Raw genomic sequence first — 13,990 nt, 5'->3', positions numbered from 1 at the left:
GCCACATATATCCCTATCCATAAGATTGCAAACTACTGTAAATTTACCTTGAACGTGGGTGCTCTAGTGTATTCAGTATGAAATGTGCCATCCCTGTCAAGAAAGAGAATATAGGGGAAAAACAGCAATTAATTTAAAGAGTGCTGTTAGAAAGACAGCTGTTTACTCTGGTCAAATAAATAAAGTTCTCTTCAGCTTGCAGCTCTCTGCAAAACACAACCACTGAAAACAAGTTCTTGAAGCAAATAAATCTCTAATGGGCAATCATTTCCACAAGCTCTAATGAGAGCATTTACCACAGGCCAGGATTTGGGGAGTGGCAGATGCACAGGGGAACATCCATTTCAACAGTGCACCACTATGTTGACGCATATTGGTCCCTAAAGAATGCAAATATTCACTTGCTCAAGTCTTCTGAAATCAATGAGCTGCTAAACCAATCTCCAACTGCTTTAGGTAGTGCAAGTAGAGAATGTCTCATTGGGAAGAATCATGAAGGAACATGGGTTGTGCCAGGGACATGAAAATAAAGGTGTTATGAGATGGAGCGAACATTGTTTCTTCCCCAAACATGTCTTTTTAAAAAATTAAAAGCATAATAATGAGATGGATCTTTGAATTTCTGAATGACAAAGTAAATTCAGGAAGACAAAGTAAATAGAGTTAATTTTAGTTACAATTTAAACAAAGAGCCCTGTGCCATCTTAAAGACTAACAAAGTGATTGTACGATCATCAGATATCTATATATAGTACCAAACAAAGGTTGTTTGCTCTTGTAAATACTGATTGAAGTGGTTATATCTAACCACCAGTTTAATGTATCTCAACCATCAAAATAACATATTAACATGAAACCTGAAAAATACTTGTGATGTTCTTGAAGATGCCAAAAATAGACGACAAGGGTCCTCAGGTTGTTGTAACCTCGTTTCGGGAAATGTTCCCTTCGTCAGGTTTTTGCGTTGTCTTCCACAAAAATGCAACTTTTAGTCTAAATTCTTATCTGTTGTGTGAATTTGGCTCTAATGTCAGGCTTTCAATAGTCTGGACTAGAAGCCTCCCATGGGAGAGAGAATTCAAAAGTTTATATATTTGGTCCTTTACTTTCTTAACTACTATTAATTGTTAATATGTTATTTTGAATGTTGAGATACATTAAACTGGTGGTTAGATATTATAACCATTTCAATCAATATTTACAAGAGTAAACAACCTTTGTTTAGTAACGAAGTGATTGTCCCATAAAGTTCTTGCAGACCAGTGCCATTCAAAAGTCAGGACCTATTGACTAGTGCTAGTCCACAAGCCATTGACTACAGTTCCACAGTGAAATAGCGAAAAAGTTGTAGCTAATGGTCACAAAGAAGGTTCCTGTCACTTGAGGAAAAAAATACTGCCAGTCCCCCACATCAGATAGTCTGAGACACTGTCTTAGACAATTATTCTCAGGTTGAATGATATGGGAGGACAAGCATTTTTTCCCATTATGCAAGAGACCAGCACTGTATTGGCCACAAATGCTTCCCTTCTCCTCAGAAACTCATCAGGGTCTAGCAGCCAATGGGTTAGGCATTGCATTGGTTCTGGGACCACTGCTTTGAGTTCACTTTCATCAGAATGTTTAATAACCCAATAACAATAATGCAAGAACAAAAATGTATGTGCTTATTTAGGGATCTCCTCAAACATGCAAGATACTCTTTAAGGTAAAGGTAAAGGTTTTCCCCTGATGTTAAGTCCAGTCATGTCTGACTCTGGGGGTTGGTGCTCATCTCCATTTCTAAGCCGAAGAGCCAGCATTGTCCGTAGACACCTCCAAGGTCATGTGGCAGGCATGACTGCATGGAGCGCCGTTACCTTCCCGCCGGAGCGGTACCTATTGATCTACTCACATTGACATGTTTTCAAACTGCTAGGTTGGCAGAAGCTGGAGCTAACAGTGGGCACTCACTCCGCTCCCGGGATTTGAACCTGGGATACTCTTTACCTTTACAAAAATTGCATTAGTTATCTGCAATACTATTTCTGCCATGGCAAATGGTCCACAAATGGTCAGACAGACCCCGTTAAGGGTGAGAAGTCCTTGGCTTCCTCCCAGATCTGGAGTTGCTATAGCGATGGGAATATTTTCTGTTCTTTCTTCTTCTTCCAAGGACAGGGAAGGTCTGCAATTTGTTTTTGTTTTGTTTTTGGGGGGTCAGTGTTTGCTGAGTTGCTCAATCCTGATCACAAACAATTTTATCCGTGAAGCAATGTTGCCTATGGGACTTAGGCATGTACCAGTCAGAGTCATGCTAGAATGACAGGATTTTCAATAGCTTTAGGCTTTTAGATCAGAGTTTTGAGTTATGGAGCTCAACTTTTAAAAAAAGCAAAACCTTGAGTCAGGCCTCCCCTCCCAGGCCTCGCCATCTTTTTGACAAATGGTGAGCTTTCAAACTCTGATCTAGTGTTCCGCACATCATAACTTGCAGAGCTTAGAAAGTTACTTTTTTAAAGACTAGATATAATGACAAGTTAAAACCTTCCAGAATAGTTACTCTCATATGTGAACTGTAAAACAAGTCCAGGTTCTTGTGCATTGCTTGTACTGGCAGATCAATACTTGGGAGCATGTGATCTTTTTTGCAAAGCAGTCATTCCCAGTCTGGTATCAAGCATCTTCTGCACACCTCCAAATTTTTGGACTTTAAGTCTCATGGCTCCTCAACACTGTTGGCCATACTAGTTTGAACTCGATTTCCTGCTTCTTAGCGGGGGGTTGGACTAGATGGCCCATGAGGTCTCTTCCAACTCTACTATTCTATGATTCTAACTCATGGATGATATACTTCAAGCATTCGCAACCTGAGGCCCTCCAGGTGCTTAGGACTCCAACTTCGAGAAGCCCTAGTCAGCTTATCAAATGGTCAAATATTCTGGGAGCTGAAATCCAGAACACCTGGAGGACCAAACAAAATATCTGGAGTGCAGCTGATTTAGAATAAATTGTTACCTTCTGGGGCTGTAATTCCCAGAATTCTTTAGTCATCTTAACAAGCAAACATGCTCCCTGGGGAACTCTGGGAATTATATTATTTTAAAAGTAGATTTCCCAAGAATAAGCTAGTTCCACAGGGGCAATCTGACAGAGAGAGTGTCATGTTGGCCCAGCCTAGTTTAGAGTAATCCAGCTGACTGGTGCACACTCTGGACTGATGCTTGAATTCACACCACTTCTGACACTACAGTTGGTTCTTCATCTTCACACCATTCTGGCTTTTTATCTCTGTCATGGAACTGGGAGTCCAGAACTCCAGCAAGTAAAAGAGGAAAGGATGACTTTCATTTCAGATCTGGAAGGAATGTAGTGATGTGCGTTTCTCCATGAACTTGCTCAACCTGCTTAGTATGGCCACCAGTTGGAGGAGGAGAGAGAAACTGAGACATGTGGACTTGCAGACTACTTGGAGTGACAGCAAGTACAAAAGCAAAGCCCTCAGAAGTGGGGAGGCCTTGAATGAAGACCGTTATCTGCACTTAGCAAGCTAAAGCTATATATTAGCTTTAGATAGCATAGGGAAGGGTTAGCACCCCTGTGGTGTTTATTTTGCTGACTGTGACCCTGTTCAGAAAATTTTACCTCATTTTCTGTCCCTGTGATAATTGAATTTTGAAAAATTTGCCTAGTTGTGGAAACAAGGATTGGTGATAAAGGTTCAGTGGAAACACTTTTTCCCCATGATAATAACTCTTCCAGAAGTGAATTTCCCTTCTGAGGGGTAGATTTCTCTCACTTCCTGTTGTCTCACCTCTGTTCTATGAGTCATTTGTACGTTTGTAACTCGGGAAGTATATCTACTTTGCCCCCTGCATGTGCTCTAATGAAACATACCTTAGTAGCTTGGTTTTGGAGTATGAATTCAAAAAAGACAATCCTTTACTTAAGACTGCAATGCTATGCACTTTTGGGGGAGTAAATCTCACTTGGACTCGACAGAGACCTAATTGTGAGGAAACCCGCATGAAAGCATGCAGTTTGACACTCTTTATTGCAACTACTTAGTGTTGAAGCACACTTAACTTTTTATGTACTTACTTGTAATGTAGTAATTCTACTCCTTTTTCCTTTGAACTAGGGTCGACTTTCATTTTCTTGCATAGTTTTCGGCTCTCTGAATCACTGCAAGCAAAACAAAAAGAGTAATATTTTTAGAAGATTACTATAGTACTAAAGACATGTACATAATTCTATTTCAGTAAATTAATAACTGTTACAACCAGCCCTCTGTATACATTAATTCTGATTCAACAATCCATGGGTTGATTTTATTTAAACCCCTCAAAATGCAAATGTAGACTTTGCTTTTTTTATATAAAGGACAATATTTTAATACAACACTATATTTAATGGGGACTTTAGATCCATGAATTTTGGTATCCATGGTGAGTCCTGGGACCAAACCTCAGTGGATACCAAGAGCCCACTGTATAAATAAATCAACTTACACTGTAAGTTAAATCTTCATTGAAGGTGTCATCACATAGCGAGGTTGGGTTATTGAGTACTTAAATAGTATTTTCTGCAGCAATGTCCTAAATATGGAACTCTTCTGTAGATAAGTTAGATCAGCTCCCCCTCTATTATACTTAAGTAGACAGTGAAAACTGTCCTCCTCTTCTCTTAACATTTTATGTCATTTCTGACTGTCACTTCTTAATTTTATTCTACTCAAATGTTTTTATATCTGTGTTTATTTTTTATGACACAGAAGATTTCACTGTGCTTTATTGTAAGCTTGCTGTATATCTACGTGGATGCCTGGTAAATACAGTAGAAGGCACAATTCCTATTGTATTTAAATAGCAATAGACATGGAACAGACATGGTTCAGCTTATTTGGATATGAAGTGAATCATATTGCATATTATGTATAAAAACTAAATCTGAGCAATGAACACAGACAGATGCTTTGTAAAAATAAATATCATGTAAGTTCAACTGACAGAATCCCAGATAAGAATTATTTATACAAGAAATACTATGCACAACATTGGTAGGTTATTTTCTTGTTGAAATTTACCTAGATCCATGAGGCAAAAGCTTTACAAAGCAGTCAACATCCTAACTTAAAAGAAGAATTCACCACAACTGAGAAGACATTCTCTCAGATTTCACCAACCAAAGCAAAACAAGAATGTATCTCACACCAAGTCAGATTATTTATCCATCTGGTCTAACAGTTTTCCCAGAGTGGCAGTAGAAGCTTTCTCCTAAAGTCTCAAAACCAAAAGGCTCCCAACTCTACTCTTTTTTAACCTGGAGATGCTAGGAATTGAACTTCAGAGATTTTACAAGCAGAACATATGCTCTGCCAATGAGCTACCTGGCCCCTCTGACAAATTAAAGTGCAGCAGACCTACTTCTACTCTCCTTCCTGTATTCTGGCATCTCTCCCATTCCTCAATGGCTTGCAGCTGTTTTAAGATGAAACCACAAACAAGCAAGCAAGTGTCACTGAAAACAGTGGGATACTCTTGTAAGTAAACACTGAAATGATTGCATTTGATGGTTCCATTTTTTGTTTTGTTTTTTTGCTATGTAGGAAGAAGTCACATTCTTCCTAGAACAAGACACATATAGTTTATTCTCATGTATAAACTGACCTCATAAATCAAAGGCAATTTAGGGCCAAAATTATGGATTTTCCTGTGACCCATGAATGAGAGAGCAAAAAACACCAATGCTGCCTTGGGATCAGCTGCCCTTGGCTACCAGATCCATTTCTCCACTCAGGAATTTAAAATTTTCAGAAGAAGCATCATGATGGAGAAATTAGAGGGGGTCAGCCCTTCTTTTAGGTTCTGCCTGGTGTTGGGAATCATCCTGGACTACTCAAGTCTAAATGTAGTTAGATAGACGATAGAGTTAGATTGAGGGAATCCTTTCCCTGTTTCCAAAGCATCCCTAGACAGGCTTTACTGTGTTTCACTCTATCCTGTTTACGTCACATCCCTTACTTTGAAGTTAGTAGAAATGTGACTCTTTAGGGATACTAACTTCCTATCCATTGGAATGTTTATTGCCCCAATAAAAGGCAGTCAGTCACCCCTTCTTCTCCCTTTGTTCTTTTAGCTAACAAGAAGCATCCTGCTGTCTCTCCTGGCAAGATGTAACTATTTAGATGTTTGTTATTTTTCCTTTCTTATTTTTCCTTAGAAACCAGTCTAGAGTAGACTAGACAGCTCCCAAGCCTTTCTATCTACAATGGAGTTCTCTCATCCAACCCCCATCTCCCAATCCTACTGTTTTTCAGCTGTAATCCCAAGAACCCAGTCATTTCCTGGTCGGTGGAGAGCAGGAGGAAAGTATACAGCTATTTTCCTATAGCTGAACATACAGCAAGAGACATCTGCAGGAATCTCTGGAGGTTCCCCACAAATATATCATTGCTCTGCATCCATCTGAAGGAAATTAGGCAATCACTTGTATTCTATCCCCAGTGGTTTTCAACAGCCAAGAAATGGTAAGGTGAGGGTAAACTAGTACAGAGAAAAGGTAGGCTGGGGCGGGGGATGGGGCTGGTTGGTTATTGCAAAGTTGTTAGTGAATCCCATCAGAATTCACCAAAAGGATGTCAATTCAAAATGAATCATTAGGGTTGGGAGTTTTAACACATGCCAACACTGTAGCTTTTATCTGGAAGAACATAGGGGCAGGGGAGCTTGGGGGTTTATGTGAAATGTGCAGATATAAGGGTTGTATTCCAATTGGCACCAATGCATCAAGAACAAACTGATGAAGTCCCACTGCTCCCCACACTAGAATCCCAATCAGGACTTGGATATTCCATGTACACCTTTGAGTCAAAAAAGGAATAGAGATAGCCGCTTGTTATATGTTTAGCTTGACCTTCCATATCCTCCTGATGACAGGTATCACAGAAGCATAAATCTGAAAGAAACCTCAAGTACAATCCAGTCAAGCCCAAGACATGAAGCAACACACAATCAAAGCGCTTGTGACAGATGACCATCCAGCTTCTGTTTTAAAACCTCTAGAGAAGGAGACTCCACCAGACTCCAAGGCAGCTCATATCCTTAATTATTCTTTCTAGGAGTACAGATAAGGCAGTCATTATTATCCTCATTTCTCTTTCAGCACACAAGGGAACTGGGTGATTTGCTCAGCTATGGCTGCTCAGTACCATGAGCACACCCTTTCCTAAAGCCAAATCCCATGGCAACATTTTCTTCCCAGATATGGGATTTGTCACCACAGCAAGAGGGTATAAAGAATTTGATATCAGTCTCCTGAATTATGTCCACAGCCACAAATCAATACACCACATAGACTGCCTGGTAAATAATTAAAAACATGTTTAGAGAGATAAAATGGACTTCTCTGGTAAACAGAGAAAAGAAGGAAGATTAACATCCAAAAGGAACAGTAAAAATAGATAAAATGTCATGAATGAAATTGCATGAAATGTTTTAAATATTTCCAATAAGCAGATTTGTCAGAAAGTTAATTGCACCAGCAAAACCTGCAATCTTGAGATGTGGAAGATAAAAGAGCTACAGCAGGATAATGAGAAGAAAAATGTATAAATCCAAAAACCTGTCTCTTATTATCGTGTCATGTTTCCTTTTATCTCATGACAACAATGGGTGGCACCCAAGATTGCAGCACAAATCTGCCCCACTTTGTTTATGCATCTCCAAAATAATCCTGGACCTGGTGACATGCGAAAGCACTGTCATTTCTAGGTTTTTCTTAACAGCTTAAAATAGTCTCTTCAACCTAGTATCCTCCAGATGATATGGGATACAATCCCTAACCATTGACTGGTACTGAGATATGTTGGAGAGTGTTGATGAGGACAGGGTGACTTAGAAGTCTCTCATTCATGGGGTCATCATAATTTGTTGTCATCTTGAAGGCAGTTAACAACAACAGATGTGTTATTGCTTGGATAAGTTTTAACTAATTTTCTATGGTTGTTGTATTGTGCAGATACTGTGAGGTGTCTTGAAGAAAACACATTTAAAGCCAGGTTTCCTTAACTTGATGCCATGTTCAGGCCTTGCAGACTAAGGGCTTTGACTTTGTACATTAAATATATCCATCTGGAATCCTGTCTTCTTCTTCTATTACCTTGCTAAACACTATTGTCTTTTCTATTGAGTCAGGTCTTCTCGTGATACATCCAAAGTACGACAATCTCAACTTAATCATCTTGAAAGAGTGCTATTAAGAGTTCAGGCACATATCTAAATAACATAGCATCTATATAAACATTAGAAGGAGATGTCAAATTGCAGAAGTCTACAATAGGAAATGAGTTATCAGATGGAAAGGCCTCAGAAAAGTGTAGAGGCAGATATCATACATGTGTGTCTGTGTGTACATACACACACACACACACGTATACATACACAATCATATTTGTACAGATATGAAAGATTTAAGAGGCCAAAGAACTAACCCAATTCAGAATTAAAGTGGCAAATCGTGTGGAAATGCAGAGAGATGAAAGGCAGTAAAAGGTATAAGCTCCAATGAAAGTTGTCAAAAGTAGATCCTAAACCAGCTATTAAACTTTATTTTCTTCAGGCTTAATGTCCAAATGACATGACATAATGACAGGTTCTGGAAGGCAATGCAAACGTCAAAAGGATATCTCTCTGGAGGAAAACGCACTGATCAAGTTCCTTATATAAGGGTCGTACTGAAGGTAATGTCTGTGTGCAGTTTTCTCTGAAAGTATTAATCTCAAAGTGATGCTATTACACCATCAAATAGAGTAATTCTTACTGCATGACTGTGATAATGTCTGTATTTCTAGGTGTTGCATAACCATGGATATAAATCAGAAATGAAGAGCAGTAATCGGATTCTTGATGAAAAAAGAAGGAAGTACTGCTGCTGATATCCCCAGAAGTCTCAGAAATGTGTATGTAGGTTGGCAATTGCTGAGAATAAGGTGTGAAGATGGGTGAAAAGTTTAAAGGAAGTGAAACTAATGTTCAAGACAAACTATATAGTGGAAGGACATTGTCAGCAGTCACCAATGAAAACCAAAAGAGGGTGGGCAACATGATTTGCAGCTTATGACTGTCTGAGAAACTTGGCTGTGGTTACAGCGCTGTCAGGCAGATTATCCACAAGCTCAGATATAGGAAAGTGTTTGCCAACTTGGTTCCTCATCAATTAACAGCTGATTTGAAAGAAAAGAGATGGCACGTGTTCAGAACTGTTGACAGCATTTGAAAACTACAAGGACACATTTTTCAGGAATGTTTGCACTAGAGATAAAACCTAGACATACCTGTTATAACACAGAGACCAAGAATCAGTCCATGGAGTGATGGCACTCCATTTCTCTTGGACCAGAGATATTAAAAAATCTGAGCTCAGCACAGAAGATTATGGTGAATTTCTTCTGGGATGGCAAAGGAGTGATTTTGCTTGATTTCCTCCAGTGTGCGACAACAAGCAGCTACACTGGCTTCCGGTTTGTTTCAGGGCATAATTCAAGGTGCTGGCTTTAGCCAATAAATCCCTATACGGTTCGGGCCCAGTCTACTTGAGGGTCCGTATCTCCTTCTACCAAACCACTTGAGCCCTGAGATCTTCAGGAGAGAACCTTTTCTCGGTCCCAACATCATCGCAGGCGTGTTTGGTGGGAACAAGAGAGAGGGCCTTTTCGGTGGTGACCCTGCAACTCTGGAACTCCCTCCCTAATGAGGCACGATCTGCCACCTCCTTACTGGCCTTTTGTTTGCAAATTCAAACCTTTCTGTGGAGCCAGACCTTCCCAGACTAATGATAATAGGTACTGCCAGTCTGATAAATATTTTGATAATATTTGACAAATAACTTCAGTGGCCAGAGGTTATGGATATCTTTAAATGGTGCTTGCTGTACATTTTTAAATTGTTTTATTTGATATGTTAATTGGGTTTTTTATATCGATATGATGTTTTAACTGATTATGTATTGTAGTCGGATGTATTTGTATGAATTTTATATGTTGTACGCTGCTTTGAATCCCACCCACAGGAGAAAAGCGGGATAGAAATAAATAATAATAATAATCACCATCATCATCATCATAACAACAACAACAACAACAACAACTAACAGCAACTGCTACACTGAGTTAGTTCAAAAAGTTCAAGAAGCCATCGGAATAAAACAGTGGAATGCAATTTAGTTACACCATGTTAATGCACCATTCTACACTTCTTTGGCAACATCACAAGTTCTTGCACAAATGGGATAGTCAGTGATGCTGTATCTGCCTCTACAGCCCCAATATGCTGCCCTCAGACTTCCACTTCTTTGACTGGATGAAGGAAAGCCTTTGGGGACAGCACTTCAATGATGTAGGTGATGTGGAAAATGCTACCAGACAGTGGACCAGGAAGTGCCTGAAGGATTTATTTTCAAAGTGGATTTATTGAGTGAATTCAAATGTATTGCCACTGATGGACACTCTTTTGATTAGTGCTATTTTGTAGACAAAGAGTTACTTTGCTTATGTCTCATGTGAATAAAGGAGTTCTAACCTGGCAGCCATTACTTCCAGTACAACCCCCATAGTACAACCTCAACAAAAAGATGGGAATGATGTGGTTTCCAGATACTGGTGGACTGAAATCCTTATCAGCTCCTGCTAATGGTGAAGTATGCTAGGAGCTGCAGTGCAACAACATTAAAGGTCACGTGATTCCCAGTTGTGTCTTAAGAGACTTATGGAAAGAACAACAAAAGGAACTAAAATGGAAAAAGTGATTCTGGCAAGAAGGTAAAGATTCAGAAGAGTTATAATAAAACTGCGCAGACATCCTGTTAAGGACATCCTGTTAAGGACACATCTATGTTTCTCTTAAATATTTATAAGACCTTTTGGGAAGACTGAAGGTGTTGGGATGCTCTCCCTCCCTCCGCAGTGCCTGAAGTGGCCCCAACTTGTTGAAGTCTCTCAAACCCCCAACACAGCCATTCCCTACTTTGTGGGAAGCAGAGATGACCATAGACACATTTCCCCATAGTCAGGTGGGAAATGGTGACATCAGTGTTAAGCTCAGCCAGGCACTTCTGAGGTCACTGCCCTTCTGTAATCATTTTGCATTTGGCTAAGGAGATGAAGCCAGATGCTTCTTCAGTCCTGTTCACTTTCCAAAAAACAGGGAATGGCTATGCAGGGTGGGAGGCTTTATGGGCTGTTGAGTAATATGTGTGGCTCAGCCATGTATAGACCCACATGCGGATTTTATACTGTGCTGAGCCATACAGCATCAAAGCCAAACATTCCTTAAATAAGAGATATACAGTTTATAGAAGTCAGGACAATTCCTTAATTCTTGTGCTTATGACAGATAACTTAACATGCATTTGTTTTGTCGGTGCTTAGTCTTTTAAATTACTTTAAAGCCTATTTTTAATTAACGTTCAGTTTTGTTTTTGCACTGTGATTCTCACATACATTGCTCTAGGGGCCCTAGTGGGCAGAAAATAAATTCATAATTTCTTTTAATATAAACATACATATGTATACAAAAATTATTTGTGCTCTGCTTTGGGCAGCAAAATGCCTTGGGCCAGAACGTCTGACATCTGCACTGACCTTATGGATAGCAGCTGGCTATGGATCAAGTCTTGTTAATATCAAATCCTCATCAAGGTTGGTTCTGACACAAGCCAGCAAGGAAAAGATGGGATAATTCATGCCAGAGACAGGTGTAATCCGGGGGGGGGGGGGGGGGGGGGGACAGCCTGGAAGCATTATCCCTTGTACTGAAACAAAGTGGCAGGATTAACTACAAAGCCAAGACGCCAACACATCTCCAAGCTTTCTTGGATCAAGTCAGGTTAAACAACGAAAAGCATCTGCACACCCAAAAAGGTGGTGCGGAAGCTGAATGAGTTGGGCACATGTCCGCAATTGAGAAGTGTTGAATTAATCTGAGTCCCTCTAGAAAAACTGGGTAACAGTAAGGAGCTCTTTCTTGTGGAAGTGCTATGTTCACTGCTGCTGGCGTTCCTGTTAATTCGCTCTCGACATTTTCAAGCTGTCTTCTCGCAAATGTGAAGAATGAACAACAATAAATTAACACTATGTTACACAGATAAGACTTGGGAGTGCTTGGGTGAGAAGAAAAGTTCAGCACATCCCCTGCAGATGGTAGTTAGTCTGACTGGGGGAAATGCAGAATACAGCCACGCATAATAATCAGAGTCATACCATGCACCGACATTCGCATATTAAAGCACAAACTAGCAAATAAGAAGACCTTAACTCCCTCACTTAAGAGTTTGAATTCTCTCACCCATTAAAACAAAGCTTGTAATCTTGCCAAGGCAATAGCTTCTTCATAAAGCTGCTAGAAAACACATTCAGGCTGAAGAACCTTCTGAGAAACACAAGCAGCCCACAAGGCTGTATGCATGACCTATTACAAACTGTTCATTTCTTGGGGGAGGGAGGTAGTTCCTTATGTTATTATGGGCTTGCTCATTTACAGTATAATATAGTATATACACCATAAAGGAAATGAAACCGGATCAATGACTTCTGGTACAGTATATGCATTTCTTCTTAAAATATTTTCAGAAAAGTTTCAGGAAGGATGCAGATGCAAGGCACTATAGTCAGCGATACACACTATGTGAACCCCAATATAAGATCTCCATCTGAAACCTATTACAAAACCAGGACATTCCTTGAGCAGTAGCCGTTACCACCAATACTATATTTATCATTTTCAGTATAAACTCACACTAAGGAAGGAGGAATATGAGGCACTAGATAATTCTATTGTTTAATCTGTGTCTTTAAGGACACCATATATAGCATTAGGGAACTGCAGCAAATTTGCCCCAAATTTAATCAAACACAAATACAGACTTGGAAGGGTATAAAATAAAAAGGTTCTTCATTTTCAGAGGGCTAGCAGGACAGAATCCGGACAGAAGTGAGAGAAGGCAAATAAACATCTGCTAATTCCTTTTTTAGTAGAGAGAACACCTCTCTAGGAATCTCTAGGTCCTGCAGCATGATTCCATGGTCAATGTCCACCACAAAGTCATCCTGGAGGACCTAGAGATTTCTTAAGCGAACATATCAATCAAATCCATGGATATTCAAATCTGTAAAAGTTAAACCCACAAATGTGGAGTGTCAACTGTAAATGGATAAAGTGCAAGTGAGAGTAAGCATTCAAAGCATTCCACTTTGGCTCTTTTTCTTTTTGAAATCACCCTTCTTTCTACATTTCTGGTTGAGGAACACATTTTCCTGTCAGGGTGAGAACAACAAGTGGATGTGTTGACGAAAGGAAATTATGAGCCAGAGGAGGGAAAACACAGAGGCTGCTGTTTAAAAAAATAAGAAGATACTCAAACATTTGTGAGCTCGCATTATGCCCTTGTTTCAGAATTAGACTATAACGCTGGAGACCAGGGTCCAAATTCCTACTCAGCCATGGAAAAACAAGTCATACTCTCTCAGTCTCAGGAAGGCAAAGCAACCTACCACTGAACAAATGCCAAGAAAATGTTGTGATAGGTTCATCTTAGGGTTGCCAAAAGACAGAAATAACTTGAAATCACACAACAAACGAAACAGCTCAATTGGGTATACAGTGTTCCCTCGCTACTTCGCAGGTTGCTTTTCGTGCCCTCTTTGTTTTGCGGTTTTTAAAATAAACACTAAAATAATATTATAAATCATTAAAACTTAAGATTTACAGTAGTGGTGGTCTCAGTCGGATGCGGGCGGCGGAGCGGAAAAGGAGCCCAAACGGCAGCGGAAGGAGAAGGAGGCAGGGCCCTGTTCCCCTGCCTCTTTCTTCCCTTATTTCCTTCCTTCCTTCCCCCTTCTTTCTACTCCCTTCCTAAGGAGAAGCCTAGTGTCCCTACTTTGCGGATTTTCAATTATCGTGGGTGGTCCTGGAACGTAACCCCTGCAATAAGTAACGGAACACTGTATCTACCAACT

The 13,990-nt window shown here is 39.9% G+C and overlaps 1 protein-coding gene across 1 annotated transcript in view; it reads right to left on the bottom strand.

Annotated features, from left to right (window-relative positions):
• pdia5 (protein disulfide isomerase family A member 5) overlaps positions 1-13,990 on the bottom strand; it is a 220,977-nt gene that overhangs the window by 117,439 nt on the left and 89,548 nt on the right. Inside the window, exons 4-5 of the mRNA XM_062967407.1 lie at positions 4,081-4,164; positions 48-93 (exon numbers count right to left, since the gene is read on the bottom strand). Of these exons, the coding sequence (XP_062823477.1) occupies positions 48-93; positions 4,081-4,164 (130 nt within the window). The remainder of the gene's footprint in view (positions 1-47; positions 94-4,080; positions 4,165-13,990) is intronic.

Source organism: Anolis carolinensis, chromosome 1 (genome assembly GCF_035594765.1).
Source record: "Anolis carolinensis isolate JA03-04 chromosome 1, rAnoCar3.1.pri, whole genome shotgun sequence".
NCBI lineage: Eukaryota > Metazoa > Chordata > Lepidosauria > Squamata > Dactyloidae > Anolis > Anolis carolinensis.
Note: the sequence above shows the minus strand (reverse complement) of the source record. Positions and strands in the feature narration are given on the sequence as shown.